Genomic DNA, 19,728 nt, shown 5'->3' with positions numbered 1-19,728 from the left:
AAGAGTGGGAGAAGAGGGTTGCATTGACAATCCAACACAACGGACTTTGAACGCATTTTATAAGTCGTCAGAAACTTTTAAATAACTCATGAAAGAATAAAGTTACATTAAAACAAGCACACCATTGTTTTTCTTGTGAAATTCCCAATACGTTTGATGTGTCACATGACCCTCTTCCCATTGAAAAAACAAAAGTTGGATCCAAAATGGCTGACTTCAAAATGGCCACCATGGTCACCACCCATCTTGAAAAGTTTCCCCCCCTCATATACTAATGTGCCACAAACAGGAAGAAACCATTCCCATTTTATTAGGGTGTATCCATATAAATGGCCCACCCTGTATATAGAGAAGTCATGTCAAAAGATTGAGGGATAAGTTATTTTACCAATATTCTTTCATTTTTGACATAATATTGCCATGCTAATGATCTTCCAGAGAGGAACAGATTCCAAGCAAAAAAAAAATACATAGAAAAAAATCACATAATTTCTAAACAAAAAAATGCATTCATGTTTAACCATGAATCCTAGAAGTAAAAGTGTGTGAAGGTTTCAGTTTACGACACTGTGAACACCGCTCCAAATCTTTCCAGAGGGCCTGGATGGAGGTCCATTAGCCCAGAGAATGCAGTTTCACATGTAAACAATAACATTCAAGTATTTCATTGATGCAAATGTTATAAACGAGGCGCATGTAGTGCTGACTCTTGTCTGTGGCAGTCCAGTACCATGTGCAGGCTTCAGCTGCTAACTAAATTATTTCTGAAGGTCCCAAGCCCTTTTATGGTCCATCTGCAGGGCTCAACGCACTGCTACAGATGTTGCCTTTTTTTTTTACATGTGTGACGTCACACACACTTGGAATATTCACTTGAATTAGTTTTAGCTATTTGTTTTGAAAGACTAGAATAGTTCAGCTGAGACTGTTGGATTTTAGCAGCCATGAGAATGTTTATTTGAAAACGTAATGTCCAACATTTTAAGCACTTTGTGAAAACTCCTTGTTAGACTAGAAATGTGCAGTAAAATCATTCTGGTGTAGTAGAATCATCCCATTCTACAGGACAAAAGAATGCATAGGCTAAATGCTTAAAGGGCCCACATTTAAAAGGGAGTTCAGTCTGCAACACTCCTTCTATCTCCAGCGTCAATGGGTAAGGCTATTTCTGAAATCTGAAAAGGTGGAAATAAATTAATTCTGGTTTTAAATTTTACATTTTAACACCTAATTAAAAAGAATCTTAAGTAAATGGAAAACAGTTTAGTTTCAATGTAGAGATTGGTGGGTCTTTAGAAAAGAGAAACTTTAAACTTTAGCCTAATGATCAGGCACTAATCTAATACTAAAACACAATACAGCTTGGGCCAGTTACAGCTGCCCAGGGTCTCATTAGTCATTCTACTTGCCATTCATTTATTATTTTAAAAACTGAGGCACTGATTACAGAAACCATTACCACATAACATGAATGAGGCTTAAAATAAATGCTAATCATTGGTTTTATGACATCTTTATACATATGGAAATATCATACACTTCTTAAGTTATAGTCTAAAATGTCTGATTTATTATGATATCATTTTACTGGAATACTCTTAAATGTCATTTTTAACACAGAAAGCAGCAAATTGTATTTTTAAAATGGTTATTTATTATCTTTACATTTTTAATAAAAACAACTTAAAATGGATAAAGAATTCCAATGTTTTGTAGTTCCCGGTTGGACCTGTTATTCAATAGGTCCCATATATTGGTGTAGTCATGTTTAGTACATAATTCCTGACACACCCTTCCCAGTGTCAGTATAAACACTGTTGTGAAGAAAAATCATGGAAAAAATGACTGTTTGCTGCTATGATATTTGCATTAATTCAATGGTAGCAGGGTACTTTCTGACTGCTACAATCAGTTACATCTGCAAAAGCAAGAGCAAATCAAACAGTCCTCAAAAGGGGAAAGTAAACAAGAATCACTCAAGTACACAATACTTCAGCACGGTTCAGGTCTCTGTTTATCAGCTTGTCTGACTGTGATTTTGTACTGCGCCGTGGTGCAGAAGTTCTGATCTGGGGCCAGGTTGATACGACGGATGTTGAGGTCGACAGCGTAGGCTCGTGCACGCTGGTAGAAGTAGAGGGACAGCTCCCGATCCATCAGGAAGTTGTGGTAGATAGTGGCCAGACGAGTGCACAGCTTTAACTGAGACTTCTTATTGCCCAGGTCCATGGCAGCTGCCAGACCTAGATGGTAGTAACCCGCTGCATCAAATGGATCCTGTAGCAAAAAATATATATATTAACTTTAAATAAAGGGTAGCATTATATTCTAGATCACACATTTTTACTGTACCCTAACACATCTGACCCAAGTCAGCACAAGCACTGAACAGGCTAAGAGGTAGAATTTGAGAAGCACTTTTCCGGACTACATTAATTCAGTATTGTTAAATTACCATTTGAAAATTTGTCTTTTGTGCATATGTGATTGGGCTTAGATTAGGATGTCTGTGCTGACATATTGTGGAATGTCTATTGTCTGTTACAGTAGACTCTGCTACTGTGTAACCAAAGACAAATACCTGGTATGAGCAAACATACTTGGCTAGTAAATCCTGATTCAGTTCTTATTCTATTTAGGATTACACAGAGGTTAGAAATTCATCTGAGATTGGTATATAAACCCAAACAAAACTTAAAATATACCTACTTAAGGGGACATCTATATTATCCTTATTTGGCTTGGGCTTTACCCATAAAATCCTACATATAGTTCACAATAAAATAACAGCATACCTCTTACCTTCAAATCATAGAAGATAATGTCCCCTAGTGTCTGGTAAACCCTGACATAGTATAGGGCTTCCTCGTCAAACTGCAGTAGTGAGGGACACAGGGAGAGTGCCTTCAGATAGTGATGCTCTGCCATTTCAAACTGACTCAGGCAGTGATAGAGTGTTGCCAGCCGATGAAATGCTACTCGCTCATTTAAACGGTCAGCTGCAAGTGACAAAATGGCAGGTGAGATAAAAGCAATGAAATATAACTATATGTAATTGTGCTAAATCTATATCTGTAAATCTATATGTATCTCCTACATGAGACACCATTCACTTGATGAATTTCAAAATTGTCATGTAGTACAAATTATTTATTTTTATATATTTAGATATTTTAAGTAGATTACATAAAAGATTGTCCAGCAGCATAACAAGACAAGAAGTCAAAGGAAAATTAGTAAAAACAGCTAAACAGCTTTCAAATATGTTGGAAAAGATGTTTAGCTGTCAAGAAGCTGTTAGTGAGAGAAAAAGAAAAAAAATGAAATATGTTGTAGAAGTCTGGACATCAAAACATGACACTTTTGGATAAATACATGGCTGTAATGAACACAAAGCTTTGACTCACTAAATATGGAAAAAAAATCCTTATACAGGTCTAGCACAGGATCCCACACACTCATAACCACACATATGTCATCTGTATTTCCAGCTCTGCTGCTGGAGGTTTTACTGTTTGTTCTTCTATACAGATTGTCAGAAATTTGCTAGGTCAGGTGTGTTAGATTAGACTTACAGCTGAGGTCTGCTGGTTGGTGCATTCCTGATTTAAAGTCTTTGATGCTATAGACATGTTAAACAAAAACACACGCTCATAGAGAAAAAAAACCTACTGGGTCACATTTTGTCGTCATATGTTCTTCTGTTCCATGCTGGATTTAAACAAATGTATAACAGGTGTCTGTGGTGTTTTTGTCCATTAAAATTCCTATTCTGACTTAGACTTACACTTACACTATATACTTTGCTGCAGTAAACCTCTTTACATTTCTGAGATGGCTATAGATTAGAATCTGGAACATTGCTGTGAGTACCTGATGGCAGTAAACCATGAGAATAATTAGTAAGTACTGAATTTCTGGATTACAAACACAGTGCACCTGAGCAAGACACAGAACCCCCAAAATGCTCCACAAGTATGTGTTCATTGACCGGAATGACTTTGTGAGTGTTCATTCATCCATTCATTCATTTATTCATTGTCTGTAACCACTTATGTAGTTTGGTGTTGCAGTGGGTCCCGAGCCTAAAAGTAAAAGTTTTACACATACGAAAAATAATATGCCACTCTCTCAATCAGGGGATGCCTAAGGGAAAGGAACACTGTGTGTATTCTAGTGACACCTGGTGGATCAAAATATGAATTACATGAGCAATATATACGTATGTGTAAAACACACCCAGATTGATGCTGATGTCTAATGCAAGCTGGCCATATTCCAGAGCCTCCCCATACTGGCCCAGGTGTAGCAGTAACTCTGCTAGTTTATTACACAGTCTCAGCTGAGAACGTACACTACTCGACTTCACTGCAATAGGGAGTGCTCTGTCCTGTCACACAAACAAACACACAATGAAGTTTATCTAAAGGAGTGATCACAAAAACCAATGCTGATTAATAATATTAATATAATAATTATTGGATATAGTAAAACAATAATTTGTAATACATTTTCTACAATGTGCAACTGCTTGGAGATTAGTATTATTGTATTATTATACATGATTATTTTCTTTCAAATTTGTATTATTTTAATAATTATAAGTACATTTTAAAAAAATGCTAACATCGCAGTATTAAAACATGTTTAAGATTATCTCAAAATTACTATACTAAATAACTATAAAAGGTTCAATGCATCACAGAAATAAGATTAAAAGTAAGGAGGCATTAAGAACTCTGGGCTGATGCAGACATCTAATATTTGCCATGGACTTGTCTACAGATGCCAATATATTATAATTTATAAAATCAGGGCGACATCTATTTTAAATATTATACATTATTTGAGATTGATATTTAATACTATATACTATTTAACATTACAGAGCCATATATCCAAAAGGTTAAAAATGCTGTAAAAAAAATGAAATTTCAGCACAAAAGCCATAAATATATCAGCTATTATTTAGAATTTTTTTCTCGCTTCTTCTGTGACTTTTTATATATTTTTGTGGAGTGGATTTAGGCCAGATCTAAACATTCTTGAATTAAACCTACCCTATAGAAGCAGATAGCTTTCTCTCTGTCTTGTGTGCTATTGAAGAATACGTCTCCTGATGCCTCCAGCAGCTCCAGGAGGAAATGTGTATCTCCTGTGCTCAAAGCTATATCTTGTGCAACCTGTCACCAAAGTCAGAAAAAAATTATTCTGATGTTGATCAGTGGATTTATTATTAATAATATATCACAAGGTTTGTTAAGATGTTAATATCTATGTCAAATTATTTACTGGCAATTTACTGATGTGGTGTCTGGTCTCAGAAAAGTAGATTTTTGAAAAATTGATCATAGGAACATGTACTAATATAAAACTCTTTGGTGGGATGTGCACTTAGCATATTTAAAAAAGAATCCGTTTCTTATAATGGGAGCAAATGTCCAAGGATCAAAAGCTCCATTTGATATTCTATGGCTTGTAAAATTCTTCCAAAAAGAAATATATAAAAAATATAATAGATCTGCACATACTGGATATTGTCTCTGTTGTGCGAGGCATTCTGAAGTCAGTATGGTGGATGAATGACAGACATTTGGCAGTCAAGTGTTACCTGAACATAGAGATCCACTAGCTCACTCTGTCTGAGGATATGGTAGATTTTTCCTGCCTGTAGCCAGCTATATGCTTCCTTCCTCTTCATTCCTAGGTCAATAAAGATCCCCAGACTTCTTTTTGTATAGTCCAGTGCTGTTCTAATAGCTCTGAGGCAAAATAAGACACCCCCCCCCCCCACACACACAAATTAATTTGAAACTGCATGTATGCAGCTCTTTTCTAAATTCTGTCACATGTTTAAGTTCTAATATTTAAATGAATCTTTCGCAGTACAGACTCACCGATCTGTGCTCAGACTCAGGTAGAGCTGACTGATCTTCTGCAATATTTCTCCTTCTAGGGTTATGTCTCCTGTCTGGTGCAGCAAGTTAAGCTGGTGCTCATTATAGATGATACACTGTGCTTCATCAGGGTAGACTTCAGAATAAAGGTGACACAGGTGACGAGTAGCTTGAAGCTGGCCTTAACATAGACATGAGATTAAATTACATCTGCACACTACCCACAGTGTGATAAGGTATTAAGAGTTTACAGCTCTAAACACAGAACAATCATTCCACCATCTAATATTTCACCAAGCTATAAATAACACACACCCACACAAACACACACACAAATATGGCACTGGACGAATGGTTTACACAGTAGTGAATTATTGTTTAAGCACTGTCATTGAATATATTATCAAATACTATTGTATATAAAGACAGTACTTAAATACATCACTATGCATCAATGCATTTTTATAAAAATGAATACAATTTTATGTTTCATGGTGTTTTGTCTTTGTTCTTGTTTACATACAACTGTTTACAGAATGAAAAATGGGTACATACTCTCTGAGTTATCATGGAGGATAGCAATAAGCAGGGCCCACTCAAAGCAGGCTTTCCCCTTCTCACAGAAACCCTGAGACACATACAGCTTTCCCAGTTCCATAAGAACAGCCACAAAGCTCAGCTCATGGTCTTCATCCTCGAGCTCAGAGAACAGCTCCACTGCCTGGGTGAGGTACTGCTCAGCCAGCCTGTCAACTTTGACTTGCAGACACAAGAAGCCAAAGTTGGCTAAGGCAATGGCCCAGTTATGTCTGTCCTCAAACTCTTCACAGACTTCAGCTGCAGCTTGGAAGCTCTCTGCAGCTTGTTTCACATTGCCAGAGTGCCTCAAAGCAATGGCACGCATGTTATATACCACACCCTCCAGCTGCGTGGTGCAGTGCTCAGGGAGAGTTGACAGAACCACATCCAGCACCTCCAGTGCAGCATTGTGCTGCAGGTCAGAGATATACAGCCAGGCCAGCCATATGAGGGTAGCACTCATGTCTTTCTGGCTGAGGCTGGATGCAGAGACATGCTCCAGGAGGCCACACACGTAGCCAATTGCTCTATTTGGCATGCCATGCTTCTGAAAGAGCCAGGACAAGCAAAGGGCATGAGCCTGAGCCAGACTAAGTTCCATGCTGCCTGACACTAAAGCAGCAGCTCGTGTCAAACATGGGGCCACCTGAGCCGGGATGTCCACTCCATACAGCTCTTGAGCATTCTCCAATAGCAGAGAGATGCTACAGAAACAGTCAGCAACTGATGAAGACACCTGTATGAAAACAATAATGAATGAAGAGATTTTGTGAATGTATGAATTATTAGTTTTATTTACACTTTTCTCATTTTCTTAGTTAATCACTCTGGGATTGTCTAATATTTAGATTTATTAGAAAATAAATCAGAATAACTAAACGTGTTGACATGAAAAATCATAGATTTTATGTATTTATATATTATATATATAAATAAACATCAGTGCATTTTTTGTCGTCATAAAAGTTAATTAAAGGTGCCTGAAGATGTGGTTGGCACATTGGGTTGGGTGATATTCTTTCTGTAATACACCAAATTCAACTAAGTACTTAACTGAACTTATGGACCCTGGTGTTGAACATACCTGAAGATACGCTTGCCTTGCTGAGCTCTCAGCCAGGTGAAGAAAATGATGGTCACTGTAGAGCCTTGCTAATAGTAACAAACCATGGCTTTGTATTGTGTCACAGGCTCCAGGCATCACATCAGCCAGGATCTGCAGTCGCTCGATATAAGACATTGCACTCAGACCTTCTCCTTGCTTCAGATGGAGCTTAGCTAAGAGGAAACAGAACCGGGCTTCTGCAGGCATATTCTGGGACAGAATTGCCTTTTTCAAAGCAAACTTTAACACCTCGGGCTCCTCTGTGCCAGATAAACAATCATCGACTGCCATTAATAAAGCAGCAAACCGTTCAGACATAGTGAAAAACTTCTCTGTGTTTTTCTGAGTGAGATAGATGAATGCCAAGTTAGAATAGAGGGCAGAGAGTAGGTGCGTGTCTGTGAAATAGTCTCTTGGCACACCTAAGGCTTCTTCATAATAGACTCGAGCCTGAGAGAACTTTGATCTGCCCACACACAGCTGTCCCAGGAGGAAACAGAGTCTGCACTGTGCCCACGACATACGTTTTTTTCTGGCTGTTTCTCGAGCAGTGCCCAGATAGGCCACTAGATCCTCTTCATCAGAATGACCCTCAAAATGCAGCAGGAGGAATTCTGGGGAGGCACTGTAGAGGAGCTGATAAACTGGACAGTAGTCCCTGCTGCCTAGGAAGGACAGGAGTGAGTGGTGTCCATCTAAACTTGCACCACCCGGCCCTTGACACAGAGTGAAATGTGGGGTCTCCTGAAGTGAATTTTTGTCTCTGGGCTCTGAATTTGACTGAAGCTCAGTACTATCCAGTGAAGCCTCATCTCTATTTACATCCTTAATTTCCTTCAAAACATGGGCCATTTTCCTTCTCAGGTCTATACACTCTTCAATGTGATCTGCTCTGTCTGCAGTGAGACCATCTGAAGGAAATAAACAAAAATATATATAGTCAAGCTTTTTAAATAATGAATCATGCTAATATTGCACATTATTTTATAATTCAATATAATTTATTATATAGGCGGCACAGTGATACAACAGGTAGAGTTGCTACAAACGCTACAGGTTCCTGGGGTTCTGGGCTTCAGCCCTGCCTCAGGTGTGTGTCTGTAAGAAGTTTGGTGTGTTCCCCCACATGTCTTGGTGAGTCGAAAATGACATAAGATGGACTGGCCATACAGAAGTGTCCATAGGGATGTGAATGCAAGTGACTGGTTGAGTATGTTATGTATTGTGTTGGACTGGTGCCCCATCCAGGGTGCATTCCTGCCTTGTGGTTACAAATAATGAAGGAAAAAAAATAATATGATTAAAATATTACCGCAGTCACATAGTCAAATAGTGTCGCAGTCACACAGCTCCAGGGACCTGGAGGTTGTGGGTTCGATTCCCGCTCCGGGTGACTGTCTGTGAGGAGTTGGTGTGTTCTCCGCATGGGTTTCCTCCGGGTGCTCCGGTTTCCTCCCACAGTCCAAAAACACACGTTGGTAGGTGGATTGGTGTCTCCAAAGTGTCCGTAGGTGTGAATGTGTGTGTGTGTGTGTCTGTGTTGCCCTGTGAAGGACTGGCGCCCCCTCCAGGGTGTATCCCCCGCCTTGCGCCCAATGATTCCAGGTAGGCTCTGGACCCCCCCGCGACTCTGAATTGGATAAGCGGTTACAGATAATGAATGAATGAATGAATGAAAATATTACCTACTTTTAACTGATTCCAGCTTTGCCAAATCTGTAATAAACAACAGATTACATAGATCAGTAAATCAGTGTGCATGTACATAAACAAATAAATGCTTAAAAATGATATTAAATAATATTTCTTGTGGTTTACAAGTTTTAGAATATGTCTCAAAGTAATGTAGGCTATAACATCAGTAGTATTAACTCATCTGAAAACAAGAGCCCCAACGGGTGGAAATGAAAAGCATTTTTATAAGAGAGGATGATAAAGATTGCAAAGCAGCTAAAAAAAATACTAAAGCAGCTTTAGTATTATGATAAATGATCAAACATATCAGTGGTTTAGTGGAGGTAATTGTGGCTTGGTGTAAATGGACTTGATGCCTTAAAGCTTTAAAGCATAATTAATGACCGAATGGCCTGTTACTAACCCCAAGAAAAGCTTTCAGCTATGTTGAGGAAAAAGTACAGATTTACACCATCAATTTCCTATAAGAACTTTAGTACTGAATTAAATGATCTTTTCTGGATTTCTGTTCCATTTCACTCTATGCATTTATCAGTCATGATAAAACTATATAATGTCAGATTCCTGTCTGTAATCTTAAAAAAAGTCAATTTACGTGATTAAGACTGGGACCATGTTCAGCTGCTCTCTTTCCAAAATTACATTTTCTCCATCTCTTTCTAATAAAGATAAAGAACTTTCAATTTTTTTTTAAAGTATATTTCATTTATTGGGATGTAGATATATCACCAAGTGGATTTCTAGCCTTGCAGTTTGTTGAGAACCTTAATAAGCTGCTGTTGTTGTGTAGGTCTTTTTAAACATTCTTTTCTGGATGTTTAAAGGTGTGTCAGAAAGTCTGAGTTTGGCTTGTGTTTGTGTCAAACAAAAGACAAGGATGCTAGCAGGATATATACCAAGTTAAATATGATATTAAGCATATTATTATGGGTTGCTTTTGTGTTTGCTAGAACCAGGATGTTTTAATACTCTCTTTTCAATTAGTCAGGTTTTCTAAATAAATCTGGTAGTTAATCCTTCTTGGCTCTGTCACCCAATGTCTCACTGTTGGCTTTAGAACTGCTTTTATTTACTAGTCATTTTTAATGGTTATGGAATGGATACCTATAATCACAGTTTATACTTTGATGCTGGTTTAACTTAAATAATGACATTTGTTCTGATGCACAGTGGAATGAGACAACTTACCTAGTTTGTAAACTTTAGCAACATCACTTTGGCATGTTTTCTTCAATAAGCCAGTGGTTTCTACCTTAATCTTTTCTTGTTCCAAATTAAAGATCTTTCTGTCCTCTTCTTTCAAAAATATTTCATTTGATCTGTCTCAAAAATAGAGCACACTGAGACCCCATAGAAATGCATAGAAATCAAACAAATTAGTCTGTAACATGACAAATGTTTAATGGATTTACAATGATAACATTAATTTTTTGAGATTGTATTTCCTATAACATCTTATAAAATCACTGCCTATAAAATCACTCAACCTTTGCTTTTTATAATTTCTGGGGTGGTTGTGTTATACTAACCATATGCAAATGTCAGTGAGCACAGCTGTATGAATGTATGCTTCAATAATTTAATAAGTGTTTAATAAAGATAGACAACACAGTTGTCTCTTTTCAAAATACAGGCACTTACTCACAAAGAGAGTCAGTTGGTTTCACAAGGCTGGTCTTGACAAGTCCTGTATCACCAGTCTTCTCCAGCTTGCCCATGAACCATTCAAAGCAAGTCACAAGTAGGCCCAGGATGATAATGTGATCGCCAGCATTAAAACTCAGCTCGTCTGGTCCATTACCATCATACACTTCTGTTGCCTCACAGATACCTACAGCTAGCAATTATTCCAGCAATTAGATATTAACACTGATTTTTTCCATCTTATATTAAAGCATTTCAAGGTAGGCACTGACTGCTATATTGGTAATATTTTATTTACCCATTTGGAATGGGAGATCATAGCATGTCTTTCCACTGCCCACCAACACACTCTCAGGACAGGATTTCAGAAACCACCTGTGTTGCAAATGAGAGCAAATGCATAAATGAATCAGTGTTCAGTGTTTCAATATTTACAGAGCAACTTCTTTATCCTTCTTACTCATGAAATGGAATGACTGGTTCTAGGGTAGGTCTGGGCTTAGTCCCTCTTGATCCATCAGTCAAGGACAAAACAGTCCACCCAGAGCCTAGGAAGGGAGGCTCAAAAAGAGCAATGTCCCCCTTCTCCAAGTAAAGGTCATTGCCTGATGTGGAGCTATCAAACATCTGGTTGACCGTACAGCACCCAAAAAATGAACCTGAAAAAGAATCCAAAAATCATTATTATTTAAGCAACTGCACAACTTCTACCTGTCAGTAATCTCCCATGAATTGTTTGAGGAGAAATATTTCAGGTTTCTGAGTTATTAAACTTTTTAAAATATTGCTTAGCATGACTGTGTACCCCATGTTACCTTCTTGCATTAGAAAGCTTCTGTAGATAAGGTTAAGTGTCTCCTCTTTAACTGACACATTGATGCCCGAGTCCTCATGGTCTAAATTGTTTAGCCAGAAGTCCTGGTCCAAAAGAACATTCTGCAAAGACTGACCCAGGAATCCTGAAGAACATTTCATGAAACTGACAATGGCATTCAGGTATCAAATATACACAACATATTAATATGTCATGTGTTTAGATTATGTCCCAGTTTACTGAATGTGTTATTAAGTTACACCTTAAGTGTTGTTGGAGAGAAAGAGAAAGTACAAACCCAGTTTGTGGTATGTGGTGAACTTCCAGATTTCTTCAAATGTTTTAAAAGTGATAAATATAGTTCTTTCTTCACTGCTGATGGACACCAAGTGAGCTGAGAATTCCTTAAATACAGGAAAAGACACTATATCACCTGGAAGAAGTATGTTATAGTAGGTTTCAGTTTTGCAGGAAACTGCTAATCCAGTATTTTTCATATTAATAACCTCATTTAAACCCAAAGGTTATTAAACATTTAGGCATGTAATTTAGTATTTATATGCAAACTAAAATGAGCTGATTTATGTTACAGGAGTGAGTTGATGTCTAAACCCCAGCCCCTATGCATCTAAACCAGGTTAATAGTATAGCTACCTCTTTTCACAGTTTTGAAATTTATTTTTAGACTGATTAAACTACATGTATTATATACAGGTGCTGGTCATAAAATTAGAATATCATGAAAAGTTGATTTATTTCAGTAATTCCATTCAAAAAGTGAAACTTGTTTATTATACTCATTCATTACACACAGACTGATATATTTCAAGTGTTTATTTCTTTTAATTTGATGTTTATAATTGACAACTAATGAAAACCCCAAATTCAGTATCTCAGAAAATTAAAATATGAACATGAAAAGTATGAGCATTTACAGCACTCAATACTTAGTTGGGGCTCCTTTTATCTGAATTACTGCAGCAATGCGGCGTGGCATGGAGTCGATCAGTCTGTGGCACTGCTCAGGTGTTATTAGAGCCCAGGTTGGCCTTCAGCTCTTAGTGTTGTTGGATCTGGCGAATAGCATCTTCCTCTTCACAATACCCCATAGATTTTCAAGTTTGCTGGCCAATTAAGGACAGGGATACCATGCTCCTTAAACCAGATACTGGTAGCTTTGGCACTGTGTGCAGGTGCCAAGGCCTGTTGGAAAATGAAATCTGCATCTCCATAAAGTTGGTTAGCAGCAGGAAGCAAGAAGTGCTCTAAAACCTCCTGGTAGATGGCTGCGTTGACCCTGGACATCAGAAAACACAGTGGACCAACACCAGCAGATGACATGGCACCACAAACCATCACTGACTGTAGATACTTTACACTGGACCTCAAGCAACGTGGATTCTGTGCTTCTCCTCTCTTCCTCCAGACTCTGGGACCTTGATTTCCAAATGAAATGCAAAATTTACTTTCATCGGAGAACATAACTTTGGACCACTCAGCAACAGTCCAGTCATTTTTTCTGTAGCCCAGGCTACAATTCTGACACTGTTTCTTGTTCAAGAGTGGCTTGACACAAGGAATGCGACAGCTGAAACCCATGTCTTACATATGTCTGTGCATGGTGGTTCAATCCAGTCTTTGTGAATCTCCCCCACATTTTTGAATAAGTTTTGTTTCACATTCCTCTCGAGGATGTGGTTATCCCTATTACTTTTACACTTTTCTCTACCACATCTTTTCCTTCCCTTCGCCTCTCTATTAATGTGCTTGGACACAGAGCTCTGTGAACAGCCAGCTTCTTTAGCAATGACCTTTTGTGTCTTTCCCTGCTTGTGTAAGGTGTCGATGGTCGTCTTTTGGACAACTGTCAAGTCAGCAGTCTTCCCCATGATTGTGTAGCCTACAGAACTAGACAGAGACAATTTAAAATCCTTTTCAGGTGTTTTGAGTTAATTAGCTGATTAGAGTGTGGCACCAGGTGTCTTCAATATTCTAATTTGAGATACTGAATTTGGGGTTTTCATTAGTTATATCATCAGTCAGTTATAATCATCAAATTAAAAGAAATAAACACTTGAAATATATCAGTCTGTGTGAACTAAATGAGTATTTATTCACTTTTTGAATAGAATTACTTAAATAAATAAACTTTTTCATGATATTCTAATTTTATGACCAGCATCTGTATGTGCACCCAGTTGACATTTTTTGTTGATTTTCTGCGTGAGTTAACACATACTCTTCAGAGAATGCACAATTTACTGAATTTACTTATCCAGTTCAGGGTCGCAGTGGGTCATGGAGGGGGGTGCCAGTCCTTCACAGGGCAACCCACACTCACACATTCACTCACACACTCACACCTATGGACACGTTTGAGTCGCCAATCCACCTAACAATGTGTTTTTGGACTGTGGGAGGACACTGGAATACCCAGAGGAAACCCATGCAGATACAGGGAGAACACACCAAACTCCTCACAGACCCTGGAGCTACTCTACAGCAATTCTACCTGTTGTGCCACCATGTCACGCTTGGTAAAATAGTAATAAATATAAATAAGATTTTGTGGAACCATTTTTGCCTTACAGCACTTGAACTTATTTGCAGTTAGAAAATCAACAAAGCATGTTGTTTGACTATGATCCCCAACCTTTGCACAAGACTGCATGTAGTTAATACGGTAAAGCATACAGAAATTAGATTAGTGATTTTTGTGAGGTCAGCCTCCAGCATGCGCAGCTTCCCACAGAGTTCTTCCTGTGTGTTCTTGTCTGCAGGAAGTCGGTCGGGTCCCTCTGACACAGCCAGCTGCAGAGCCAGCACTACGACAGGAAACAGCTCAGAGTTAACATCCCTCTGTCCAGCAACAACACGAATGCCTTCACGTGGATAACAAATGACTTAAGCTCTATTTACAAGGTAGCTGTATACAGAAATTCTGCCTTTACAGTTCATGTCATACAGTACAGAACAGAACCTGTGTATCGTCACTGTCAAGCACAGCTTCATCTGTCAATCAAAAAAGTAATTTTAGAGAAGAATTTGAATAGATGTAAATTTTATCCAAATAATTTGTGATCACTTCTCTCAGATGATTCATCTTAAGGCAAACTTGTTAAAGTGCATTCAATCGTTAGTTCATTCCTACATTTATTCATTCATTCATTAAAAACACAAATGCACTAAAAAGTTTTTTCTGCTCTTTCCCTTAAAAATCTATCTTTTTTTAATCCATCTATAAGATATATCTGAATTTGTGAGTATGAATAACATATTTATAATTCATTCATTCATTGTCTGTAAACGCTTATCCAGTTCAGGGTTGCGGTGGGTCGAGAGCCTCCCCTGAATCCCTGGGCGAAGGCAGGAACACACCCTGGAGGGGGCGCCAGTCCTTCAAAGGATGACACACACACTCATTCATACCTATGGACACTTTTGAGCTGCCAATCCACCTACCAACGTGTGTTTTTGGACTGTGGGAAGAAACTGGAGCACCCAGAGAAAACCCACGTGGACCTAGGGAGAACACACCAAACTCCTCACAGACAGTCAGACAGGAGCTGTGTGACTGCGACACCTGCTGTGCCACCGTGTAACCTGTAACATATTTATCTTATAATACTGTAAATTTCTAAGAAGAAACCTTAAATAGGGGCAGCTGTGTCCTAATGTTTAGAGAGAGAGAGAGAGAGAGAGAGAGAGAGAGAGAGAGAGAAAGAAAAAGAAAGAAAGAAAAGCAGGCTTGGGACAGGAACAATGACAGTTCAATCACCCCAAGGCTGACAGGAACATCAACAACTGAAGTGCCCTAGAGAAAGACTCCTAACAGCCAGTATGCTCCCTGGCCACTGAGGGTGGCTGCCTGCTGCTCCAGGGAGTGTGTTTACTGCCCCTAATCATTACTGTGTGACTGTGCATGTTCACTGTCATGGATGAATAAAATGCAGAGGTCGAATTCTGTTGTACAATTGTACAATGACAAGAAAGGCACATTTTCATATCTAAATGTGCATGATCCTTTATATTATTTGAACATTTTTTAAAGTCTTTAAATGTTTTTTTCCTGCTTAAATGCATATCATCACAGAAAAGGTAAAAGGTATTCGGTTTAACTTTCAGTTAAATTCAATTCAATAAGTCAATTGAAACATGTTTAACCTAAGTATTCCAGAGTCCTATTGTTAGTCAATTAATTGTGATTTTTTTAACACTATAAAAAGCAGGTGCTATTTTCAAATTACGCCAAAAAATGAAAAGCAGAGATAACTGAGATATAATGTTTGTTCCAACAGCAATGATATCAAATCTTAACACATTCTACATTTATTAATTCCCATAGACTGTGTAACTGCTGCCTGATTGAACAAGTCAGGTCACAAAAACTCTTAATTCATGACCAATTATGTATATCACACTAATCATGTGATTCTGCAGTGCTGTGACAGAAAGGGTTAATAAGTGACTGTTGATGAGATGTTTAAAGTTCAAAGCATTTTATATACTCCTCTTTTCAGTTTTTACCCCCTAAATTCTACCTTGTACTATTTTGGTTCGCATAATGTGTTGTTTTTAGTGTCAACAAATCACAGACCCAAAGCTTGTAACTTGATATGTAGAAGATTGTCAGTGAGGAAACTGAAATAATGTAATGGTTCTATACATTCTTCTTAGAAACTCTACAAAAATGGTGTAGTATAGCATCTAACAAGCAACTTTTTGTGTCTTTATATTTTAATACTTTGACATTAACGTGATCTCACTCTTTTGCCTTGAAGACAACATTTTAAACCCAACCTTAATGTGAACTCAGGAGCAGGTACAGGAAGTATGTGTGGATTTGTGAGGTGACCTGTGGGTTCACCTGACTCATTGGGTGGGTATTTATTACCTGCGGGAGCAGTTTCATTAGAAGCTGAGCTCTTTTTCACACTCTCTGTCCCCCTTGATGGTTTAATTTCTGAAAGGAACGGACAGAATTTTTATTTCAAGTTGACTTTTAATTGTCCTCTGCTATCAGGATATACTCTGTTATAATCTCTAAATCAAAGTTTGCTTCCTGCGAGTCAGACAACCCAGGCAAAATATGAATAAAACAGTTTCTTAAGTGCTTCCATTATTCATCTCTGGGTATGTGCGACTGTGGCACCAAATGCATAAAAATACATTAAAAAAGTGGGTATTGTTTTGCTTTGTTTTGTTTTTTGGTTTAAAAAAATTATCAATGTGTTGGTTCACTTACCTCATTTAATAATTGCTAAATTAGGTTTTGGATGGTAATATAAAATATTGGTCTTTCTAAAGAAGAACCCACAGACATAAACACAACTTAATTCTTCATGAATAATTACGCTAATATTAGTGGTTTTTAAGCATTCTCAAGTCTGAAATAGTTTACATTCTGTTTTCACATATTTTAATTTTGCACTACATTGAAGCTTATAACTCACACTGCTTTTCTATGCTAACAGACTCTAATTCAGATTAACTGCGTGTGAAAGTATACTATCTGCCACATATCCTCATGTTTTAGTACCTCGCTCTTACGTCTATAACCATAAAGTTTATTCCCATCAGGATTTCCCATGACATTGTTAGTCAGTGTGACTTACCCATGTCCATGCCTGTAGAAGGGACTTTATTCAATTCCAAGTCATTGACTAAGCACGCTATCGAAAGCTCGGAATCCACTGTGTCCACCTAGTTGCTTTCATCAGCAGCTGACATCTTGTCAAAAGTTGCTTAGCTTTCTGCGAGCGTTAGTGTTCTCTCGCACCCGTTTTGCGGCAGGCCCCGCCCCCCGCGCTAGGATTGGTTAGTTGCTAAACAGTTTTTCCTGAATATTTCTTTGCATACAGCCACCAGGGTATTAATGAGGTCGGGTATAGATATTCGATTATCTCTCTGTTCCATAAAACATGTAATGTGAATGTAATAATATGGTAAATGCTTAGTGTTTAATGCAAATATCAAAAACACCACTCAATTTGATCCCAGATCTACTCATTTGTGGAGAAGTCCTAATTGTTTCCTATGGAGGTGACACTGTGTACATTTCAACTCCTATGCCAACAAAGATGTCTAAACTTACGATTTAGAAAGTGTGTCTGGGTATCACTTGCTGGTATTAACCAATTCGTGTCCAGGAGGCGAGGCTATTCCTGAATACGGGTGTGAAATACACGGCCACACACGGTCAGTGTGTCTGCATGTCACGAGTTTTGCTTACTGCCTGTCTAATAAAAGTGTATATGTGGAAAAACTACTTTTCTTCACGACCTATTTTACACATGTCACACAATTTCAAAGCCACTTGTTTTCTTCTTGGTTCAAATGACACAATAATAAAATTGTGCAAGTCTACATAATGGAAGTCCAATCACACACAGTCTAACAGTGAATGTCTTAGCCTTGTTTTAGGAAAACAGCTCTAACTCGACCCTCTGGCTGAAGGATCTGGCGTACTTGGCTATTTGAATAGATCTGACCTTGGCTTGGTGTATGTGCAAGTTAATAATCAGTAAGTGAGTAAACAACAGATTTAAAGACACAAAGGTGTTTTTCATGAACCACCCCCATAGCCAGCCCTACACTGATGATCTGGTTGTTTTGAACGTGACAACACTGTTGTGCCCACACCCGTTTTCCCCAAGGAAGAGTGTCAGCATTTCCTTTTCCTTTACTGCTTATTCTTCAACTAGTGAAATAGAATATAAGGATCTTCAAAATAATCTCCACAACTCACCAATGACAAGGGATATTTATATATTTAATAATAATATTTATTTTCATATAAAACTTAAAGTTTGTTAATTATAAATGTGAGCAGGTTTATTTACAAAACATGGATATGTCTTGAAGGCTGCCTCCACTAGGCCTATGTTATCAATATTTTACCATATCAGCATAATCTTGTCAGCATGATCTTGCTTTTGTGAGCTCATCTCTAAAAGACACTCCACGGTGTAAGTGTTCACAGTAGTTAATAAAACAAGGAAATAAAATGAACACTATAAGGCTATAACCTAAGCACTACTGATTAGCTAAGTGTGACTCAGAAAAAAAGTGACCAGAGGACACTTGATTAAAATTATATAATATAAATAAGATTATATACATATATATACATCACTGTATTATTTTAAAACAAAATTGAAAAGTTACTATCTAATGTCTAATGTCTTAATTATCTGTTTTATCTAAAATTCTATGGCCATTTTTGGAAGGTATAAGGCATATTGTTAACTGTTCTTGTAAAGTATAAAAGACCTTTTGCATTTACAATACTGTAAAAATGTTCCTTAATTCAAGTTTTCATATGTAATGGCTTCATGATATGGTTTCCTATATGATGTGTCATTTGTAATCAACGATTTGTAAAAACATTTACTATTATATAATTAGGATCTTAATGGTGCCATTTTTTCGTATACAGTTTGGGTATGTGATTGCCAAATAGTGTTCCTGGGCAATCAAACAGCCTCTCCCCAGCACTAGTAAAAGACTTCTTAATTCTGTACTCTTTATTTAGGCTGTCTGTAAATGTGGTTATCAAGCTAAGGTCATTCAAAATAATGAAAACTTCTGAGCATTTGTCTACTGGAAACCCTGATCTTTTACACTGTAATGACTCCCTTTAGTCAGAGGGAGGCAGTGTAGAAAAGTGTAGAATATGTCTCCTTTAATTATGATTAAACGGAGCACCTGTGATTAACTGAATTCTTATTTAGTCTCCGAAGCTACCCGACATTTTCTGGTAATCATTTGAATTATTATTATGAATTAGATCTCTTAACCTCTCAAATAATGGGTTTGGGTTGGGGATGTGACACCGTCTTATAAAGATACAGATATTTTAAGGATGTGGACATTGCAAAGTCATTATTGTACAAGCCATTGCCAATATATATATATATATATATATATATATCAGATCTGAACTGACTTAAGAGATTAGTTTAATTGTAATTATACACAGGATATGTGCTTAT

At 37.6% G+C, this 19,728-nt stretch overlaps 1 protein-coding gene across 1 annotated transcript; it reads right to left on the bottom strand.

The window, feature by feature from the left end:
• Positions 1 to 1,653: 1,653 nt before the first annotated feature.
• Positions 1,654 to 17,464, bottom strand: LOC136707470 (SH3 domain and tetratricopeptide repeat-containing protein 1). The gene is given in 18 exon segments (XM_066681572.1): positions 1,654 to 2,277; positions 2,803 to 2,999; positions 4,240 to 4,390; positions 5,061 to 5,183; positions 5,612 to 5,762; positions 5,898 to 6,078; positions 6,453 to 7,212; positions 7,561 to 8,492; positions 9,271 to 9,297; positions 10,465 to 10,595; positions 10,918 to 11,113; positions 11,219 to 11,295; positions 11,381 to 11,579; positions 11,736 to 11,879; positions 12,033 to 12,138; positions 14,429 to 14,559; positions 16,629 to 16,697; positions 17,350 to 17,464. Coding segments are annotated over 18 exon segments (3,975 nt in total). The 3' UTR covers positions 1,654 to 1,992.
• Positions 17,465 to 19,728: the final 2,264 nt, after the last annotated feature.

This window comes from Hoplias malabaricus, chromosome 9 (genome assembly GCF_029633855.1).
Source record: "Hoplias malabaricus isolate fHopMal1 chromosome 9, fHopMal1.hap1, whole genome shotgun sequence".
Classification (NCBI taxonomy): domain Eukaryota; kingdom Metazoa; phylum Chordata; class Actinopteri; order Characiformes; family Erythrinidae; genus Hoplias; species Hoplias malabaricus.
The sequence above is the reverse complement of the archived record's forward strand: the minus strand, read 5'-3'. Positions and strand labels throughout refer to the sequence as shown.